The sequence below is a fragment of the Rhincodon typus genome, chromosome 21 (genome assembly GCF_021869965.1).
Source record: "Rhincodon typus isolate 14 chromosome 21, sRhiTyp1.1, whole genome shotgun sequence".
NCBI classification, from domain to species: domain Eukaryota; kingdom Metazoa; phylum Chordata; class Chondrichthyes; order Orectolobiformes; family Rhincodontidae; genus Rhincodon; species Rhincodon typus.
This window is the reverse complement of record NC_063352.1, coordinates 5782655-5805889: the sequence shown is the minus strand read 5'-3', so window position 1 is coordinate 5805889 and position 23235 is coordinate 5782655. Positions and strand designations below refer to the sequence as shown.

At 39.4% G+C, this 23235-nt stretch overlaps 1 protein-coding gene across 4 annotated transcripts in view; it reads right to left on the bottom strand.

The window, feature by feature from the left end:
* Positions 1 to 23235, bottom strand: part of mrtfba (myocardin related transcription factor Ba) — a 242285-nt gene that overhangs the window by 119293 nt on the left and 99757 nt on the right. For 3 of the 4 annotated variants that reach the window (XM_048609802.1, XM_048609801.1, XM_048609803.1), the window contains 2 exons: positions 15198 to 15283; positions 11602 to 11813 (listed from right to left, as the gene is read on the bottom strand). In XM_048609802.1, the coding sequence (XP_048465759.1) occupies positions 11602 to 11813; positions 15198 to 15208 (223 nt within the window). In that variant the 5' untranslated portion in view covers positions 15209 to 15283. The remainder of the gene's footprint in view (positions 1 to 11601; positions 11814 to 15197; positions 15284 to 23235) is intronic. The other variant, XM_048609804.1, reaches the window with a different exon arrangement.

Sequence of the window (23235 nt, the reverse complement as noted above, 5' to 3'; positions counted from 1 at the left end):
AACCTTTCTTCATAAGACCTTCCCTCCATTCCAGGCAACATCCTGGTAAATCTCCTCTGCACCTTTTCCAATGCTTCCACATCTTTCCTGTAATGAGGCAACCAGAACTGGACACAATACTCCAGATGCAGCCGAACCAGGCTTTTGTAAAGCTGGAGCATAACTTCACGGCTCTTGAACTCAATCCCTCTATTAATGAAAGCTAACACACCATACGCCTTCTTAACAACTCTATCCACCTGGGTGGCAGCTTTCAGGGAATTGTGGACATGAACCCTAAGATCCCTCTGCTCCTCCACACTGCTAAGAATCTTTCTGTTAACCCTGTATTCTGCTTTCAAATTTGTCCTTCCAAAATGAATCACCTCACACTTATCAGGGTTAAACTCCATCTGCCACTTCCCAGCCCAGCTCTGCATCCTATCAATGTCCCTTTGTAACCTAGAACAGCCCTCCGCACTATCCACAACTCAACCCACCTTCTTATCATCCACGAACTTATTAATCCACCCTTCCACTCCTACATGCAAATCATTTACAAAAATCACAAATAGAAGAGGGCCCAGAACAGATCCTTGTGGTACACCACTCGTAACTGAGCACCATGTTGAATATTTTCCGACCACTACCACCCTTTGTCTTCAAGGGTCAGCCAATTCTGAATCCAATCTGCCACATTTCCCCCTATCCCATGCCTCCTTACCTTCTGCACAAGTCTACCATGGGGAACCTTATCAAACGCCTTACTTAAATCCATGTATACCACATCCACTGCTCTACCTTCATCCATGTGTTTGGTCACCTCTTCAAAGAATTCAATAAGGTTTGAGAGGCATGATGTACCCCTCACAAAGTCTTCTGTGGTAAAGAATTTCACAGATTTACTCCTCAGAGAATAAAGTCCACCTCATTTCTGTCTTAAATGTGAGACCCCTTACTCTGACATTATGCTTTCTAGCCCTAGACTCTCGCACAAGTGTAATCAACTTTTCCACATCTACCTTATCAAGTCCCTAAGAATCTAAAATGTTTCAATAAGGTTGTCTTTCAATCTTCTAAACTACAATGAGCACAGGCCCAATCTACTCAACCTCTCATCATAAGACAGTCCACTATATCTGGGACCAGCCTCGTGAACCTTCTCTGGACTGTTTCCAATGCCAGTACATATTTTGTTATAGAAGGGTCCCAAACTATTTGCTGTGTTCCAGCTGTAGATTGACTAGTGGCTTGTATAGTTTTATCAAGACCTCCCTAATTTTAGACTCCATTCCTTTTGAAATAAAGGCCAACACTCCAGTTGCTTTCCCTAATGCCTGCTGAATTTGTATGCCAGCTTTTCGTGATTCACGTTCCCAAATCTCTGTGCTATAGCTTTCTGCAGTCTCTCTCTCTCCACTTAAAGAATATTCAGCTTCTCTATTCTTCCTGAAAAAGTGCATAACCTCAAATTTTCCCACATTATATTCCATCTGCCAAGTTTACATCCATTTGCTTATCCTGTCTACATCCTGTGCAGACTCAGTCATCCTTACCACTTGCCTTTTTGCCTACTGTCATTGGCAAACTTGGCTATAGTACATTCACTTGACTCAACCAAACCATTACTTTATAGTGAAAATAATTGTGGCCCAAGAACTAATCCCTGTGGCAGTCCACTAGTGACAGGTTACCATCCCAACTCTGTCAACTATTAGCTGGCTAATTCATTATCTATGCTAATATATATTTCCAACACCATAGGCTCTTATCTTATACAAAGGTGGCTGGTCAAACACTCCAATACCTCTTACTGACACTTTCCACATAAATTGTGACTGCCAAGGGCATAAAGGGTTATCAACTTGTAACTTAATGTACTCAAAGACTGAACTTTGCACAGCCCTCTAGGGCAAAGAATTCCAAAGATTCACCCTCCTTTATGAGTAAAAGACAGTTCTCCTTATCTCTGTGCTAAATGGCATCCCTGTTATTTTTAAATTGTTCCCGCTGAGTCTGGACTCCCAATCAAAGGAATCATCTTACCTGTATATACCCTATCTATTCCTCAGAATTAAATGAGATCAACTCTCAGTCTTCAAAACTCACAAGAATATAGGCCCAGTTTGCCCAAACTCTGTTCATAGGACAACGTTGCCTTTTTGGTGAACCTTCGTGGCACTCTCTCTATGGCAATAATATCTTTGCTGTGAGGAGACCAAAACTGCTCACAGGGGCATTCTAACCAAATTTCTATAAAATTGAAGCAAACTTCACAACGCCTACACTCATATCCTCAGCAATAAAAGCTAATGTTCCATTAACCTTCCTAATAGCTTGCTCTTATCCTGACCTAGATCAAATACACGAACACACAATCTGTGGCAAGGCTTACACGACATAATGAACTACAAAATGAAGGCAAACAGAATTGTGGGCAACAGTTCATCTGTACCCAACGAGCTCAATGCATTCTATACTCGCTTTGAACAGAAGGTCAGTGAAACAATGTCACCTACACTATAAGCCTCAAATGTACCTGTACCCACAGTCACTGCGCAGATGTTAGATTGGCCTTCTCGAGTGCGAACCCATGGAAAACGTCCGGCACGGATGCAGTCCCTGGCCAAGCACTCGGATCCTGTGCAGGCCAGCTGGGGAGTCTTTGCAGACATTTTTAACCTCTCCTTACTACGATCTGAAGTCCTTACCTGCTTCAAGTGGATCACCATCATCCTGGTGCCAAAGAAAAATCACTCAGCATGCCTCAATGGCTACTGCCTGGTGGCTCTGACCTCCATAATTATGAAGTGCTTTGAAAGGTTAATCATGACTCTCATCAATTCCAATCTACCAAAGTGCCTTCATCCTTTGCAATTTGCTATCATCAACATAACGGGTCCACAGCAGACACCATCTCCGTGGCCCTACACCCATCCCTGGAACATCTGGATAACAAGGATTTCTACGTCAGGCTCCTACTTATTGACTTCAGTTCCACCTTGAACACCATAATTCCAAATAAACATCTCCAAATTCCAAGACCTATGACTCAGCTCCCCCCTCTGTAACTGGATCCTTGGCTTCCTGACCTATAGACTGCAAATCAGTAAGAATAGGCAACACTACCTCCTCCACCATAATTCACAATACCAGTGCGTGTAACGCTGTGTATTCAGGCCCCTACTATACTCTTTATACACTTACAATGTGTGGCCAAATTCTGCCCCAACTCCATTTACAAGTTTGCTGATAACACCGCCACTGTAGGGCGAATCTCACACAGCGACAGGACAGAATATAGGAAAGAGATTGAGTGCTTAGCGGTATGGTGCAAAGACAATATCTCTTTCAATGTCAGCAAAACAAAGCCTCATCCTCAAAAAAAACTCCAACAATTTTTCAAACATGATTTTCCATTCATAAATCCATGTTGACTATGCACAAACTGATAACATTTATTCAAGTGTCCACCTAACATTCCTTTATGATAGAAACTTACTATTGATGCAAGGCTGACAAGTCTAAGTTCCCTGTTTTTTCTCCCACCCCCCATCCTGTGTTTCATTCCTAAATAGTGACATTTGCAATCTTCCAATCTGCAGGATTCTCTCTTTTTTCACCCCCACAAATACTGATGCCTGGCACATTTGTGATTTTGGAAACCCCCTAACATTAAATGCACTAGATAAATCTCTGGTGCCGAAATAATCTTGCTCTAAGGAGTGAGCTAAAGCAAACCAATCCTGCTGGGTTACATATTTTGTAGAGACAAGATGTGTCCAATGAGGGGTACAGTAGAGCTTTGCCCCAAATGTTCGAATTCAGAATAACTACTGAGTTCATTAAATTAGATTTCTATTTGCCAGAATGGTGTTTCCCCTGTCTATAAAAGCCACATTATGCAAAACCTGGGCTGGTTACAAAATAAATATACAAACCGTTTTGATTTTGAAATACACCAAAGCACCATTGGCTCTGTCAAAACTTAGCAAATCTGGCCACTGGATAAAATTCAAACATTTGAAATAGGAGTCACAATCACTGAAGAAGTTTATTATCCAAGGTGTGGTAAATCAGTTTTTGCTAAGTAACATTTGTAAAAACTGAAAGAACTGTAGATGCTGTAAATCAGAAACAAAAAACAGAAATTGCTGGAAGCGCTCAGTGTGTCTGGCAGCATCTGTGGAGAGAAATCAGAGTTAACGTTTCGGGTCGAGTGACCCTTTCTCAAAAACAGTATTTGACATCCAGTTCCATGGGAAAATAATCAAAGGTTAGTCAATGCCATTGCAATGAACAATGTGATAAAAGGAGTTACTGCCAATATAACTTATTTGGTCTCCATTACAATCGAATTCTCAACTGTGCCCTTCATCCTTTCTGACAGTTTCTCGTGGGGATTTGGTCAATCTATTTCCAGTCTCTGCCTTCACCACAAATAAACAGACTGAAATGTCTAAAGTAAAATATTCCAATATGCAGAAATCATTCTCAACAGTTCTCAAACCTGTAAAATACGGAGCCAATGAATATCAATGAGCAGCCTGTTCTTTAAAATCATTAAGTTTTGCACCGACTTCAGTGACAGCTAGCCTTGCAGAGTAGGTTTTGAAGTGTCTTACAAATTAACTTCATGCTTAATAGGACAGAAACTATCCTATAGTTGTGAAATAATGGGATTAAGATTATTTTGTTACTTTTCAACAGAACTTAGTTAATTGGAACAATTAAACAACATTCTAAGAACCGAAGAAATAGGCCACTCAGCAAGATTGTGATTGACCTGAGCCTTACCTCAACTTCACTTTCTTGACTGTAGTTCAAAAACGTGTACAACTTAGCAATGACTATTTTGGATGACTAGCCTCCAGAACACTCAGGCATAGAGAATCCCAAAGATTCAAACTCAGAAGAAATTCCTCCTGATCTGCACGTTAGAAGAGGCTCCCCATAATGTGAAAATATGTACTCTAGTTCTAGATTGTCTCACAATGGGTAACCTTTTCACATCTACCTTCTCGAGCCTCCTCAAAATCTTTTAGGTTTCACTGCTATCACGTCTCATTGTTCTAAAGTAGAAATCAAACCTGCTTACCATTCCTTCTTAAGATAACCATTTCATCCCGGGAATCAGTCCAGTGAACTTTCTCTGAACTGTCCTTAATGCAAGTATATCCTTTTTTAAAATAAGGAGACTTGAACTGACTGCATGTGTGGTCTCAGTAATGCTCTGTCAGTGGCAAGATGTCTTTTACACTCTATTCCCCTTGCAAAAAGGCCAAAATTCAGTCTGCTCTCCTAATTACTTTTGTACCAGCACACTAACATTTTTGGTTTTATATACGGGGACATCTGGATCCCTCTATACAGCAACATTCAGAAGGATCTTTCTAATTAAATAACATTTGGCTTTTCTATTATCTCTACTAGAGCGGATTGTTTGACATTGTAATCTGCCAAATTTTTGCCCACTCAAACTATCTCTTTTCAATAATATATCACCAATTTAGTACATGTCACATTGTAACAGACTTGAAAACTGTGGGAAAAAGATTTTGCAGTTAATCTAATGCATTACTCATTTTTAAGGGAATTGCAATTAATTTTTAGAACTCAATTTGCAATATGTTTTTTCCCACGGATGAGGTAATCCCGTAGAATTGTCAACATCAGCAAAATGCCAAAATCTTTCTTACAACTGCAGTCTACTCCTGATAATCACAGCTGTTTTTGTGTTTAAAAAATAAAATCAATGATATAGTAATTTGAATTAAACATCATCATGCAGGAAAGTAGGAAGGTATTGTTACAATTAAATCAACAGATCATTTGAATAAGTGACTTATAACTTAGAATGGTAAACTGCAGCAACGATAGGCCTGCACTGAAATTCACTGAAACCAAACTAAATGGCTGCCACACATAATGAACAAAATTTAGCTGGCCTGAATCTTGCTATACAAGACTTCTCCTGCACAAACAACAATTAGCTACAACCGTGCAGAAATACAATAGCACAGCATATCCATACCCTTCAGGCATCATCATCTCCCAATTATTCTGAATAAGTTGTTAATGCCAGCTACCAATCTCAAGCTAAAAGACTTCTGAAACAACCAGGGGAGAAAATTATTTTGTGTACATCATATCATTGGATTTACACTGGTAGAGACCTGTGTGCAAATTTGTCTGCTCATCAGGGAATACTATTTAATGGGAACTGAAGTAGCGAATACAAGTAGGGTGAGCCGACATGTCCAAAATCTCATTACATTATATGAGCTTCTCAATATATTGAGTATATATAATGGACAAAATAGTTTAGGCAGGTGGTAAAGAGAGAGAGTGACAGAGAGAGATAGTGGGGCGGGGGGGGGGGGGGGGGGGTGGGGGTGGTGGAGGAGGAAGGAGAGAACGTGCTGTAGGTATAACATGCCTATAGCAGACATGCTAACCCAACTGTTTCATAAATCAGTAGACAAACTCTTAAAAATTAAGAGTTTTGGTACAAATAGCATGAGTTAAGATATTTGCTAGGCCCGAAACGTCAGCTTTCTTGCTCGGCCTGCTGTGTTCATCCAGCGCTACACCTTGTTATCTCAGATTCTCCAGCATCTGCAGTTCCTACTATCTCTGAAACAATTTTAACCCCACTGCGAAGCCTCAACTAATAGTTGATTCTTAAATTGCATGAAGGGGTTATGTTAACTTTTTTGGAAAAAACGATAGTATTTAGATGTCCAGATGAAAATATATACAGATAAAGACCAATCTTTTTTGAATACTACTCAATTTGCCCACAGGTGACAGGTCACAAACTGTGTTGATGGCAGAACCATGCACAGACTAAAATATGAATAAGTCACTCTGCTTTTTAACAGTGAGTGTAAAACCAGGGAATCACAGATCAGTTGGCCGAACATCTGTGGTGGGGATATTGTCAGAGCTTGTAATCAAAGAGCACCTTGAAAACTTTCAATTAATCAAGGAGAATCAGCATGGATTCATGGCAGATATCTGACAAACTCCATTGAATTTCGTTTTGAAAAAAGGTCACTAAGGTGACAGCAGAATGTCTATGGATATTGATTATATGGACTTCCAGAAGGCATTTGATAAAGTCTCACATAAGAGACTGTTAACTAAAAAGGTACAAACCTATGGATATGAAGGCAAGTTACTGATGTGGCTGGGAAACTTGTTGAATGGCAGTGGCAGAAAGTAGGGACAACGGGTAGATACTCAAATTAGTAGGACGTGACCACTGGTGTCTTACAAGGATCTGTGTTAGGGCCTCGGTTATTCATGCTATTTATTAACGATTTGGATAGTAGCACAGAAAGCCATATATCCAAATTTGCTGATGGCAGTAAGATAAGTGACACTGAAGACTGTGTAGACGATAGTATAAAATTACAAAGGGATATCGATGGGTGGACAACATTCTTGGATGGTCTCTAGAGATTCACGTGAGTGAAAGGAAGCTACACAGATATCCAAGATATAATTCTTCCTCTAACACATTTATAAAAAAAAATTTATTTTTAGCTTTGATATCACATTGAATTCTTTTCATATTTTCATTTACATCTTTTATTTACTTCACTGAATATTTTGTTGCATTTTATAGTTCTCCCAGACTAGGCAATTTTCAGTTCTCATTATGTTTGTGCAAGCTTTTTATTTTAGTTTGATTTTGGCTCATCTGCTGACCACAGGTGCTTAACTGCACAAATTACATATTTCCTTTCGATTGTATGTACTTATAGGACAAATTGTGGGACAGCTATGACTTTGTGCAATAGTACACCACAAATGACAAGTCAACATGGTAAGCCAAACCTCAACTTAGAGAGTCATAACAGACCCTTCAGTCCAACTCATCTGTGGTGGCCAGACGTCCCAATCTGACCTAGTCCTATTTGTCAGGATTTGGCCCATATGCCTCTTAAACTCCTCCTATTCATATACTCATCCAGATGCCTCTTAAAATGCTGTAACTGTACCCACTTCCAGCACGTTCTCTGGTAGCTCATTGTATAGACGCATCACCCTCTGCATGAGCATGTTATCCCTCAGGTATTTTTTTCAAATCTTTCCCGTCTCACATTAAACCTATGCCCTCTAGTTTTGGACTCACCAAGCAGAGGAAAATGACCTTAGATATTCAACTTCTAACCAAACATAGTCCTGGAGTGTATATATATCGATTATATAAACAACAAAAACTTCCTAAATCTAATTTTAATCTGTTCTAACTGGCTGGGGATCCAAAATCCAAGTCAATTTAATGAGTAATGTCCTAAATCATTACAATAAAACAGAGTATTTACATTACTGAGGGTAACAGTGAAGGTGCAATGGAATGGTACACTTATCCTTGGCACGTAATAATGACTTATTCATGGAAACTATTTCACAGGGCAATGTGTTATACCAAAAAGATTGCTTCCATTGGAAAAAAATAGGTTTGTATTATGAATGTAGGAAATCTGGTTATTCTTCATGTAATGCAGTCATCTCAATGCTCTCTAAAAACTGTTGTGCACAAGAACAATCTTCAGCTTACATAAACAAACTCTAAGCAGTATAATGAATTAAATGATACATCTAGCTTAAATAGTAAATTTCTACATCATGAAAGAATCAAATCATCAGCTCCTCAGACAGTAAACAGCCAACTACACTGTCCAAATTCAACATTTCTCAGTGGAAAAAAAAATGGAGCCTGTTGCAGTACAAATGTTCACTGATAAATTTTCTTTCAAGCATATGAACTTGAGATGATAACTTAATTCTATCAATTGAATTGCATTTAATGGAAAGCAAAGACTCAATCTTAACCACTTTAAAAAATCATGCAAATAAATATTGCATCATATTAATATGGAAACATCTATTTGATTTTCGAAGAATATTCCAAATTTAAATAGCAATTATGTTACTGTTTCTAGGATGTAAGTGAGGTATATCATTACCTTTGCAATGCAATTCCTGTTGATCCTTTCAACTTGCACAGTAGTGCAGGAGAGTACGATATTCATGAGCTAATCCTTGCCTATTTAAAGCTCGCTCATTTCCTAACCAGAGTGACAAGGTGGAGACAGAAAGGACTGCAGACGCTGGAAGCTAAAGTCAAAATATGTGGAGCTGGAAAAGCACAAGTCAGGCAGAATCCGAGGAGCAGGAAAGTCGATGTTTTGGGTTGGCCCCCTTCTTCAGGACTCCGATATATTTCAATGTACACTCCCACCACTTTTTACCTATTGACCAAAGTGCTCCAACAAAGGCTAAACCCATCGCTTCACTTCATCTGGTATATAATATTTGGAATGTTGAATACCCACTAGTTGCTGCATAAAATTTCTGCTGTTCTACACGTGTACTGCTGCAAATTGACAATAATGAGTTATCAGAATACTCTCAACAAAAATGCAAACTTTTCTTTAACAAACCCACGAGACTGAAATTCACCTTACCTGAAGGCATTAACTGGGTCATAGCATATTATCAATTTTCTACATACACGCCAGACTTTTTGATCTCAATTGAAAAGAAAACCATGTGAGTGTTAAGAGAGGCCAATTCTGCCCCTAGTCTATATTGTACTACAGACAGACTTTACAACTACATTATCTCATGTTCTAGGTTCAATTTTAGCAAATACATTCAATCTTAAGACCCCCCTCTGTCCAATACTTCGAGAAAAAGTAATACAAAATGCACTGGTAGCTGCTAGGAATTGATGATGTCACATGTATCTAGAAAGATCGCAAAAAAAGTGTTTTATTGCCACAATCTGGTACCACTTTCAGTTATAAAAAGAATATGAAGGAATTACATGGAATTCATCTCCTGTACAAGGAGTCTTCAAAAACAGCTCCAGGGCTTCTGCAAGGTGTCCCAGGTCTCGAGGAGTCCCCGTTCCAGGAACAGCGATGACAACCCTGCCAGGAGTCCACACTTCAGGCATACCACAACCAAGAGTCTCCACTCCAAACACTGTCACTGCTGCAGCCACCAAGGGACCCTGCTCTGGACACTGTCGCTACCACAGCTGACGACCCACCGAATGCACACTTTGGGCCTACCGCAGTCAGAAGATTTGGTGTTTCAAAGTTCTCTGAGAGAAGGCAAGCAAATTATATGCACTGAGCTACAAAGCATTGCTGGCCTGATGATAAGAAAGGAGCAAGGCAGCTTTGAGACAGTCAAAACTATGTGCTATTTCTCTCAAAATGCAGTCACTGGTTGACTGGTTGCAATCCTGAAGCTGCAGCTGCATTGCTGTTCCTATCCCTCTTGCTATCCGCAGGCCTGGGGTTCACTCTAGCCTGGATGACTGCCTAGGTTTCATTCCCAAACAGCACCAACCTGCAATGTAATGATATGGGCATTGATAGAAATGTAGCTGCCATCTTTGTTCCTGGCAGCTGCATTTCTATCACTTTGCAGTGACATGATACTACAGCCTTCTATAGATTAGATTTAGAATGAAAAGGTCCATCAGTCAGGCTTCTTTAATAATCACAAAATCATTGACTTAAAACATTAATGTTAAATACCTAATGTTCAAATTTGCAGCACAATGGCCAGAAATTCAGAAGGCTATGATCAGATGGAGTGGGAGTCCTACATAAAAACAACAATTCCTTATAGGAAAACTCAAACTCTGCATAAATGTAACATCTGAGTACTTAGGTGAAAATATACTTTGATTTGTGAGAGAACACTGGAGGGGTATATGAACCCACATTAAAGAAACATTGCTTATTTCGAGGGGCTATGGCTTCTGGCCAATACAATTTGACCAATTTTGCACTTTACACTCAATGACATGTATCATTGCAAATGTAAGGTTCATCAAGGTCTGCATCTTCTTTTAACTTGGAATCATAGTACTGTAATTTTATACATTATTTTAATGAAGTCACGCAATCTTTGCACTGATTTGCTCAAGGCACCACACTTTACAATTGAATTATTAACTTGGCAGCAGAAATAATCACCAACAGTAATCAAGTTATTATTCCCAGATGTCTTCAGAATTGACAAAACTTAATATAAATGAACAAGATGTTTTTTAAAATACTGTATTAGTTACAACCTCTCCAAATTAAACTGACCTAAACAAAATTCAAAACATGAAAGTGTTAAATATTCTCCAAATCACAAATATGCGAATACTAGGAATAATTCAAATACCTCTTCTGCAAAATTATCAATACATCTCGAACTGGACAGAGTTCAACAGAAAAACCATACTGGAAGGATATTAACTAGTGAAACGTTTTATCTTTACCATGTCCAATATGATCTTTGTTTGTACTAAAAACTTAAATGCAAAGTGACTGGTGACGATACAGAGAGGTGGGGTTCAGAGGAACTAAAGCAACTTTGGTTAAAATTTCGATTCAGTTATTAACTATATGACATCAATGGCACAACAGATAGGAGTCTATCTGCTATGCTGACCATTGTAATAACACAGTCACAGTCTTATAAAAGTTTCAAATCTTTCACCAGCTATTAACTTTACCTGACAATCTTAATGAAGCACTATCTTCCCTCTTCCAAACAAAGGCAACTGCAGTTAGATAGCTCTAATACAACACTCACCATTCTTCCTCTCATTCAAAGGTGGTAGGTGTGGATTTGGCTGTAGTGTCAGTTCTTGGAATTCGTGGGCAACCATTTCACTTCGAGGGCTTGGGGTTATTAGGCTCTGTAACACTGAATCTTCCAATTCAGAAACTTGTATATGATCCATCACATTCAATAAGATGGTAGGAGCTGCCTGTTGTTCCATATTGACTTGTGCACAGATAACGCTGAAAGGGTGAGAGAAATTGGTGTGTTATTTCTCAGACTAAATATTGTCAATTTTAAAAGAAACAAATCAGCTGGACAAAGTTTAAAACTTTTATGTTGTGTCGAAACACGTATTTACCATATAGATAAATCCATGGACTTGGTCTCTTTTCAATTTAATCTTAATATACTTTTATTAATAATATACACTTAAACTAAAGTTGATTTTTCTTTTAAAAGTCTATACCTTTCCATCTAATGATTATTTTCTCACAAAAGAACAATCTGTGCTATTGGCACAAGATTCAGTTTTTATCCTTTACGGCCCAAACTAGATTCCAAAATAATTCAACAACATATTAGCACTGGATATGTAGTTAGTACATATATGGGAAGAAAGGAAGGTTGAAAGAACTTGCATTTATGCAACACCCATCAAATCCGCAGGACACACAAAATATGATCAATGAATGAATTGGGAAAATTTGGAAACTGGCTAAATAACCAGCAGCTCACATTCGGATTGATCCAGCTCGATCAATATGCAGAAATCACAATGTCACAAAATGTGCTGTCTCATACGGTGATGAATACAAAAACAAAGGCTCAATGCCAATGTAGCAAGAAATAAATCATTTTATATTTAAAAAACAAAAGAACTGAGGATGCTGTAAATTAGGAACAAAAACAGAAGTTGCTGGAAAAGCTCAGCAGGTCTGGTAGCATCTGTGAAAGAAAAAACAGAGTTAATGTTTCAGGTCCCGTTCTGAGGAAGGGTCACCGGATCCGAAACGTTAACCCTGTTTTCTCCTTCACAGATGCTGCCAGACCTGCTGAGCTTTTCCAGCAACTGTGGTTTTGTTCCTGCATTTTATAACTAGAAGTTCTTCCGTTTTCCAAAGCTATCATTACTATCATTACACAAAGTGAGCGAGCACCAGGACAGTGTGTGAGCAGCTGAGATGTAGCCTGGTCAAAACCATGAGCCAGGGTCTGTGAACAAAGTGTGCCTGGTGCAGCCTTTCAATGCCAGTTGCCAGCATGCCCTGTAATGCAAATCTGTGCTTGTACAGCACGTTGCCAGTGCTTCGTGAGAGATTGCTGGATGCTGTATGACAATATTTGTGGAGAAAAAGTGGGTGTGGCTGGTGCCTGTGGATCATGCTCTGGGTTGTAATTTGGTCACAGTAAGCAGAGAGCTGAATCCACTAGGTGCACGCTCTTGTTTCCATGTTGAGTTTTTCCAACTTGTTTGGAGACTGCACGCTAACTCAGTTGCACCATCAAGGCATTTAACAAGCAATATGCCCCCTTAATTGGCAACTTCCCACATGGTCAAGAGCAAAAAATGCACCAAGTTGCTCCCAAAATCAAGATGGAGCTTGCCCAATTCCTCATCCAATTCTGCCACATAACTGGTCATAGTCCACATTGGGTAGAATCTTTTAGGGCTCTGAGCAATCTGATTTACTCACTATGAACAGCACACAATAAAAGCAGAAAGCATCAGATAAAAACAGGCGAATAGTTAACATTACTTTCTAAGTATATAAACGTCCTCTACAATTTATAATAATTTTATATTAAGACTTTTTTAAACTGAATATGTCATCATCATTTTGGAAGGCATGATGGCTCAGTGGTTAGCACTGCTGCCTCACAACGCCAGGGCCCTGGGTTCGATTCCACCCTCGGGTAACTGACTGTGTGAAGTTTGTACATTCTCTCCGTATCTGCAGGTGCTCCAGATTCCTCCCAAAGATGTGCAGGTTAGATGGATTGGCCATGCTAAATTTCCCAGTGTCCAAGGATGTGCAGGCTACGTGGCTTAACTATGGGAAATGTAGGGTTCCGAGGACAGGGTATGTGGGTGGGACGCTCTTTGGAGGGTCTGTGTGAGCTCGATGGGCTGAATGGCCTGCCTTCCACATTGTCGGGATTCTATGATTTTGGCAAGGAAAGCTTTGTGCAGTTGCTCCACAACAATGTGGTGGCTACTTTGTCCGTCAATTCTGGCTGTGGTAGCACTCAGATGTTAATTCCAAACTCCAAAGCTCAAAAACCAAATCAAGGCTGACGCTTAGGTGCAGTACTAAAAAAATCGTTGTACTGTCAAGAATTACTGTCCTTCAGATAGGAATTCAAACCTGCTTTCTTAGACTTAAAACATTTTGTGGCACTTTTTAAAAGAAGAGCAGAGAACTCTCCCTGGTGTCTGTTTATTATTCAAACAACACTCTGGAAATCAGCTGTTGTTCATTTTTCACATGGTTACTATAGGACCTAGGATGCCATGTGATCCTATTTTACGAGTAAGTACAGTTCAAAAGTACTTTAATGGTTGTAAATTCACCCAGTCAACATAAATAGACAGATATGGATAAAATCAATCCCGAGAGACAGATTACTTACTTGTTTTGACAAAAAAACCTAACATTTGCTTTTAATGAAAAAAACGTTTGGGAGATTATGTGCAGGATAATCAGTGCATCAGCCTAGCTGGTTCACCATATACAGTGCGCAATCAATCTGAACAAAGAAGAACCAGGTATCTGCATAAATACACTAACAATAAATTAGCAACAAGAATACATATGTACAAGTTTCATACTCCACTTAGGACAATTTCTGGCAGTATAACTTTCAGAGAAGCAAAAACCTTACTCCAGGTAAAACACATAAAACATCAGGATGGTAGTATTCCAGAAAAGCATAGATTACCACCTTGTCCAAAATATGACAGTAAAAATGAAGATGTGCTCTATAATAAGCTGAAACAACTGCCAGATTTAGTTCATGCTCAATAATTTGATTTGCTCAAGAGTGAAATTTACACAAGGCTCATAGATCAACTGACTTATGCTATTACATATATATACACATTGCGTATAGCCAGCATCTTCACACCAATGTGATTCACTCATTATAAATCAGTGCGATGTAAAAGCAGAGACTGCCTGATAAAAACATGTGACATTTATGTAAAGTATTCATCACAGAATCCCTACAATATGGAAGCAGGCCATTCGGCCCATCAAGTCCACAATGACCCTCCAAAGGATATCCCACCCAGACCCACTCTATCCCTGTAACCCTGCATTTCCCATGGCTAATCCACTTAGCCCTTACATCCCTGGGTATTATAGGCAATCTAGCACGGCCAATCTACCCAGCCTGCACATCTCTGGACTGTGGGAGGAAACTGCAACACCCGGAAGAAACCCACAGACCAGGGGAGAATGCGTAAACTCCACACAAACAGCTGCCCGAGGCTGAAATCGATCCTGGGTCCTGGAGCTGTGAGGCAGCAGTGCTAACCACTGAGCCACCATTCCACCCATGTACTTAAATCTGATATAGACTTCTTGCCATGCTGGTCCAAAACCCAGAGAAATAACTCGTACCGGAGCTCCATTAGATGTAATAAAACAATAGTCCCAAAGCAGTTTTTTTGGTGAACCTCTTCTCAAATGGATTCTTAATCAGGTATCTGCAGGCAAATTATAATATTGCATAATATTTATAAGTTAAAAGTGCTGCACATAAACAGTATTTTAATAATGCCTTTAAGAAAACAAGTATTTACCTAGGGATAATGTGGTGGGTATACTTGTTTCATTACAAAGATTGTCTATCCTTGGCAGGAGTATGTAGTAGAGGAGCCCACAGAACGTACAGCATAGTGAAAACACTAAAGTGAGTAATGGGACAGTGGGAGTACTAGAAAAGCAGGAGCAAAAGGAGAATAGAGCAGAGTGAAAAAAGGTGCCCAGTGAAGTGCAGAACTCAGATAGCATGAGTGTGTCAATTTAGATCAAAGCCAAATCAGAGAGACAGAAACCAAGACTCATTGCTTTGTGAATAGAGTTAATACTACTCAGTCTTACTGATCCTTCTAGTCTAAAAGGTCAATTAATCAATCACTGAACTCTAAATACATGCTTGTCTACTTATTAACGGAGAGAAGCATGGAGATAGCATCTACACAGGGTAGCAGATCACGCCACTAGTTGATGCACAAATTTTCTCTATATCATTACTGCCCATCTGTACAATTGGGTGATCATTGCTGGCCCTTGGAAGGTCTCAACCGTCTCCAGGTTTCCACAGGACCAAGTTTCGAATTAATGTTCAGGAATCCTATGGTTACTACACAGACCACAAAGGAAACCAATTCCCTTTGTATTTTTTTTATTCACAGAATGTGGGTGTTGCTGGCCAGGCCAGCATGTATCGTTCATTCATCAGTTAAATGTCAACCACACTTCTATTGATTTGGAGTCACACGCAGACCAGGTAAGAACAGCAGATTTCCTTCCCTAAAAGACATATGAACAAAATTTTTTTTTTTTGTGTGTTTTTTTTTACAACAATTGAAAATGTTTACATGATCATCATTTGGCTGGATTTTTATTGAATTCAAACTTCACATGCATTCAAACCCATCGCCAGAACCTTAACCTGGGGTTCTGGATGAGAGGAGCTCAGGAGTGCCAATGGCACTTTTCAAAGCCTCAGACAGATAGCAATGTAGGAAGGATCCTATTAGATTTTACTCTCTGAAGAACGGCTAGTGAATGCATGTAATACCATATTGCACCATGTTCCTAATGTAAACATCTATCCTACAATACTGAACCACGCAGCTCTTCAGGTGAGTAGTTAACAATACTTGGTGGGCACTGTAGCAGCAAATGTTCTCATCCAAATCTATATTTCGATTCTGTAATGCATTCATTATTTTCAAGCAGCATTAAAGAAAACAGATCTGTCAGTGAACAAGGTTTTATTATTGGTTGCTAGGCAGCATATTTTGGTTGTGAAGTGGTTCAGAGATAGAAACCAGTGTCACAACAACAGGACAATAGTGTGGAATTAAATTTTGAAAAGGGCACACTAAGGTGCTGTGGGATGTGAGAGCATGGGTGTGTGCTGGGAATGCAATGTGCACGAGTGGGAAGTTTTGGGGAAACATGCGGTGGTGTTGTGCACATGCGGATCTGTGGCAGTGTCTGTGGAGGTATGTCCACATGTGGGGTTGCACACACAAGGCTATTGTAAGGTTGTGCGGGGTAGCATGCGTGCTTTGTGGGGATGTACACATACACGTGTGGTGCCGCGCTGATATTTTGATTTGTATTTGTGTGCTGATTTAAGGACTCCAAGAGCTTGATTAAATTCCCAAACAAGAACTGTAAAATCACTGATGCAGTGCTATATGACCTCAATGACAGCTTCACACATAATTACACTGGGTCTATCCTACACACGCGCAGAGATCAAAAGATTAATTTAGAGTTTGCACAATGTCACACCTTATCATTTACAAACCTTAAAAAAAAATTGCATGTGCCCTTATAACATCCTTCATGACCTCAGGACACCCTAAATTGTCTTAATGCCAACAAAATAGTCATGACATGCAGCCACTGTTGTAATGTGGGAAGCACGGCAGACAATTATGCAAGCAAGGTTTCCCAAATAGCAATGTCGGAATGACCAGACAACCTGTTTCGGTTGAGTTAGTTGAGGATGAACTTTTGTCAGGATATTGGAAAAACTTCCTTACTATTCTGAAGATGTGCTCCTTCATGTACACTCAAGAGGACACACATAGTTCTGGTTTAAAACTTCAACCAAAACTTGTACTCCCAACAGATTCAAGCTCTCCCTCTCTCAATGTGGCATTAAGTGTGCCAATCTAGATTTAGTATTTAAGTGCCTCAATGACTCAGATGACTCAAGTCCTTGATCTTCTATTTAAGAAGCACGTGTTACTAAGCAAGCTACAGCTGAAATGTGAACATAAACTCTCTAGGGTTCGAGGAAAACAGAGATACCGAGGAAGTATCTCTCCCAATAGCTTTGAAACTGCTTGAGGAATAAATAAGTTACAGTTTAGCACTTGAAGTAACGACTGTGACTTCATAATACAACAGTATCCAGAGTGTCAAATTCAATTATTTTTGTCCAAGAGGTCAAGAGTTGAGCACACAGTGAATGATAAAATGACACTAATACAACAGGAATCGCTTGATGTTGGCTAGAACAACATAGTCAAGGCTATGATCAATGAATGTTGCCATCAGTGATTCAAGCGAAAAGTATTTCACTGTCCAATATCACTAACTGTTTTTAAAACTCTGTGCAAAAAGCAAAATAAAAAGAAATAAGGACTTAAGAAGTTATTCAAACTCTTCCTTCATTTAATTGCTGTTTTAGAAGTGTAAAACCGGCCAGTACCTTAATGCACTATACAAAGTGGACAATGGAAGCATTTCCAACTTGTATCACTCCTTTTAGTCAGGGAGGAAACAGTTAGGAAAACCTTCTCATTCCAGCTCTTGGAATCCTGCCACGTTGCCTACCAAACTTGGAAAACAGTCTACTTATTTGACGTCAATAATAGGTCATTGGGTGCTTTCATAGGCTGCATGCAGTTATTTTACAGGAATAACTCTGCAGAGTTTGAGACTACAAGATCTCCAATCACTCAATAAGTAGATATTGTACTAGCCCTTCAGCACCAAGGACCAAAATCCAAACCTGATATTTACTGAGATAGTAGGAACTGTGGTTGCTGGAGAATCTGGGATAACAAGGTGTAGAGCTGGATGAACACAGCAGGCCAAGCAGCATCAGAGGAGCAGGAAAGCGGACGTTTCAGGTCTGGACCCTTCTTCAGAAAAGAAGGGTCTTTTTCCGAAGAAGGGTCCAGACCCGAAATGTCAGCTTTCCTGCTTGGCCTGCTGTGTTCATCCAGCTCTACATCTTGTTATCTCTGATATTTACGGAGTTACCTTCTTAACCACAGCAGCAGCTGAGATACTAAGTGTGGCCTCAGCGTCTGTGTGTTGGAAAAGAAGGAAAAAAAAATAGCTCTAATTGGTTGTGATTTGCTCCATAGTAAACTGTTTCACAACACATGTCTGGACTTGGGTGTGAAAAGGGTCATTTTGGCCACTTTCATATATAGAAGAAAACCCAGGTAAATGCCACCTTCAACTGCAGAGGGAAGAAAACCAGAACAGGGAGAATTTGAGAAATAAAAAAAAAAATGAGCAAGGAATTTCACAGTATCTAATTGACAAAACAGCAACATGAACTGCAACGGAATTGCCCCAATTTTCCAGACTAGCCCTACAGCTACAAGAGTGAAAACACAATGTTAATTGTGCTGCATACTTCTATTTTAACTGAAAAATTAGAGAAATGGCTGGTTTGTTGCAAGCATGGCAACATTAAAATCAAAACAATTCAAAACTAAATTCTTGGGGCACCACTCAGCCACCAGAAGTGCAACCAGCAGTCTTTTCCCTGTTGTTGCCCTAAATCCCAAAATTGGGCTCACTTAGGTGGGTGCCTAGACAATTTCCAACATCAATCTCTGACAGCAAATACTACCCAGGAGCATTGTCTAGGTCTTGTACGTGGAGGTGGATTCCAATCTAGTTTTTTTTTTAAACTTTCAATTTGAAGTTTCTATTTTCTTAACAGCAAATCACTCAATCTGCAATCAATCGCCTTTAGCAAAATACCTTTTGAACTATTTTGGCCCCATTCCCACCAGGATCTGATCCAGGCACAAAAATACTTAAACTTCCAAATGAACCATTTGCTGGCAGAACCGGCATAATTTCTAACTGTTGGCATCAGAAGAGCCAGGGCTGGTGGAATGGTGCTGCATACATGGTATTGGTGAGCACAGAAAGGATCTGTTCCCACTCCTTGAATCATTTGGGATATAGAAAAGAGGTGTATGGATTCAGCAGAACCCCTCACAGTCACTTTTGTTAGCTTTTAATTACATTTATTTAATAATTTTTGGCACACTCTTTTCTGCAAATGAAACAAAAACAAATGTTGTACAATTACTACAGTCCTTTACTTAGCCAACCAACCTACACTGCTACTTTTAAATTTAGTCTGTTTCTCCTTCTAACTTCAAAGGGAATTTCATACCAATTACGATACAGTTAACTTCTATGTATTTCAGTGACAAGTTAAAATCCCTCAAAGCAACCCTGGAGTACTAAATTACACACATCAAAAGCACAAGCGAACAAGCTGTTTCGTTGCAACTAAAAAAATGGATCTGCAGGATACAGCTCAACTTTCCAGCCTCCGAGCTTTTTCTCTTCAAAATATTTCCAGACAACATTGTTCTTGAGCAGTCATGACCCAATAAGGCGTGCAAGATATTCACAATCAGTTCACAGGTCATTTAACAAGAACAGTAATTCTTTCTTGAAATATGCCTCATCAAGCTGGATCTTTCTGACCATTACCCTGTAGAGTTATGTCCTTCTGTCCTTGCCTAGGGACAAGGATGATGTTCATATTGTCATAAAGCTTTTGTATTGAAGCCACTAATGTTCTGCTCAGTAAAGTTTCTATATCATCTGTAGCAGCTATTGTTTTCAACTTCTCTTGAACAGACAGGCTAATAATCATGTTAATATAATCTAATATATACCTACAATGTCAAATTCACACAGAATGTGATTGTGATGAACCCTTTAATCCACATAATGGAGCAAAAAGACCATTCAGTGGCAGTAGCAATTGTTGCTAATTGGTGAGAGGTTGCAGAGCTCTGATATGCAGAGGGGTCTGGATGGCAAGTCTACAAATTGCAGAAGGTTAGTATGCAGGTACACCAAGTAATCAGGATAGCCAATAGAATGTTTTATTGTGATGGGAATTTAATGCAAGAGTACGAAGGTTATGTGACAGTTATACATAGCATTGGTAAGACCACATCTGGAGTACTGTGTACAGTGTTGGCTACTGCAGCTACTGAAAGATATTAATGCGTTGGGCAGTTCAGAGAAAGTTTACTCAACTAATAGCCAGAAAGAGCAGATTGTCTTCTGAGAAAAGACTAGACAAGCCGGTGCTGTTTCCTCTGGAGTTTAGGAGAGTCAGAGGTGACTTAATTGAAATGTTCAAGATCCTGAAGGCACTTAACCAGATGGATGTTGAAGAGATGTTTCCTCTTGTTGGAGAATGTAGAACTAGGGGGTCACTGTTTAAAAATAAAGGGTCACCCATTTGAAACAGAGATGAGAAAATATTCTTCTGAGGGTTGAGCACCTTTGGAATTCCCTTCTTCAAAGGCAACGGATACAGAATTTTTAATTGTTTGCAAGGCAGTGGATGATAGATTCTTGATTACCTAGGGGATGACAGGTTATCGAGGATATGTAGGAACGTAGAGTTGAGGTTAAAACCAGATCAGCCATGATCCTATTGACTGGTGCAGCAGACTCGAAAGGCTGAATAGCCTACTCTAGTTCCTTATTCACTACTTTGTACATTATTTTCAATTAACAAAATATCTCAATTTATAAAATGGTTATTGCAAAAGAAATATTCTTTCAAGTCCTTAAAGAACTCCTGTCAGGAAATGGTATACTCAAATGTTAATTGAAGGTTTACTTTATTGCTACTGCCAACTGTGCATGAACTGTGGAATGGGCGATATGTTGGACTTCTATAGCATTAAAGAAATATAAATAGATATGAATGAGGCTTTATGAGTTCCTCACATAACCTGAGAAGGCAGATTGCTGCTGTGTTTTCCATACATCTCAAAAGGAGCAATAATTTAATTAAAATGGAAATTCCAAAAACAAACCTTCTAAAGAGAGCATAGCTAAAATACTTATGGCCCAGATGGAGATAATGCTTAATGTCTCATTAAAAAGGAGTAGAACATAGAAAGTTAAACCTTTCTTTAAAAGGCCTTAATCTTCATTAGGGCAAAATTACCCTCATAAAAAGAGCAATAAACATTAAACACAGTAAAGGGGAATGTGTACATTTTACAGATTATTAAATCTCGCCATATAATAGAGAGACACTAAAATAATGTAAAAAAACTAGACACCAGACATCACTGAAGAAAACTAAGCAATTAGAAAAAAACAAATTTTAATATTAGTGGACATTTGTGTGTTACAGAATTCTGTTGATGTCACAGTAAGATTTAAACGTAGTTCTGCTAGTTCCCTTTGAAAATCATTTAAAATATTAGTTTATAGTTTGTGGAAATAGCAAAAACTGTAATTGATGGTTACAATTAGGTAGATTTTTATTGGAATCTGGAAATGAGAAACAGTCTTCCCAAGTTTATTAGTAGCTCACATTGCCAAAGTCTCTGCCCACTATCAAACATATATCTCTATTATACAGGGGAAAAGAATAGAATTTACTTGTAAAAAAGCAATACAATTACAAGTGAATAGTATAACATGGTCATCCTATTTGTATACAAACATACTCACGTATGTATAATTTTAAAGGCAATACTCAAGACCTCTCAACAGTCTAGTGGCTAAAGTCACCATTAAGTATGGTATAAGCTGGAAGGTTTAAGTAATTGCAGTTTTGAATGGCATCGGAGGATTGCAATTGTTTTTAGCATAGACTGGTGTGCCTGACATCGGTGGTGGGCAAGTTGTTGGAGGGAATCCTGAGGGATAGGATTTATATGTATTTGGAAAGGTAAGGACTAATGAGGGATAGTCAACGTGGCTTTGTGCATGGGAAACTGTGTCTCACTAACTTGACTGAGTTTTTTGAAGAAGTAACAAAGAGGATTGACAAGGGCAGAGCAGTGGACATGATCCATATGGACTTCAGTAAAGCATTCGAAAAGGGTCCTCATGATAGACTGGTTAGCAAGGTTAGGTCACACGGAATAGAGGGAGAACTAGCTATGTGGATACAGAACTGGCTTGAAGGTAGAAGACCGAGAGTGGTGGTAGAGGGTTGCTTTTCAGACTGGAGGCCTGTGACCAGCGGTGTGCCACAAGGATCGGAGCTAGGACCACTGCTTTTCATCATTTATATAAAATGATTTGGATATGAATATAGTAGGCATGGTTATTAAGTTTGCAGAGACAAAAATTGGAGATGGAGGTGGAGGTGGAGGTGGAGGTGGAGGTGGAGTGGATAGTAAAGAAGGTTACCTCAGAGATCAATAGGATCTTGATTAGATGGGTTAGTAGGCCAAGGAGTAGCAGATAGAGATTAATGTAGATAAATGTGAGGTGCTGTATTTTGGAAAGGCAAATCAGGGCAGGACTTATACACTTAATGGCAAGGTCCTGGGGAGTGTTGCTGAACAAAGAGACCTTGGAGTGCAGGTTCATAGTTCCTTGAAAGTGGAGTCGCAGGTAGATAGGATAGTGAAGAAGGCATTTAGTATGCTTGTCTTCATTGGTCAGTGCATCGAGTATAGGAGTTGGGAGGTCATGTTGCTGCTTTACAGGACATTGGTTAGGCCACTTTTGGAATACTGCGTGCAATTCTGGTCTCTGTGCCATGGGAAGGACGTTGTGAAACTTGAAAGGGCTCAAAAAAGATTTGCAAGGATGTTAGACAACAAGGTGCAGGGCTGGATGAACACAGCAGGCCAAGCAGCATCACAGGAGA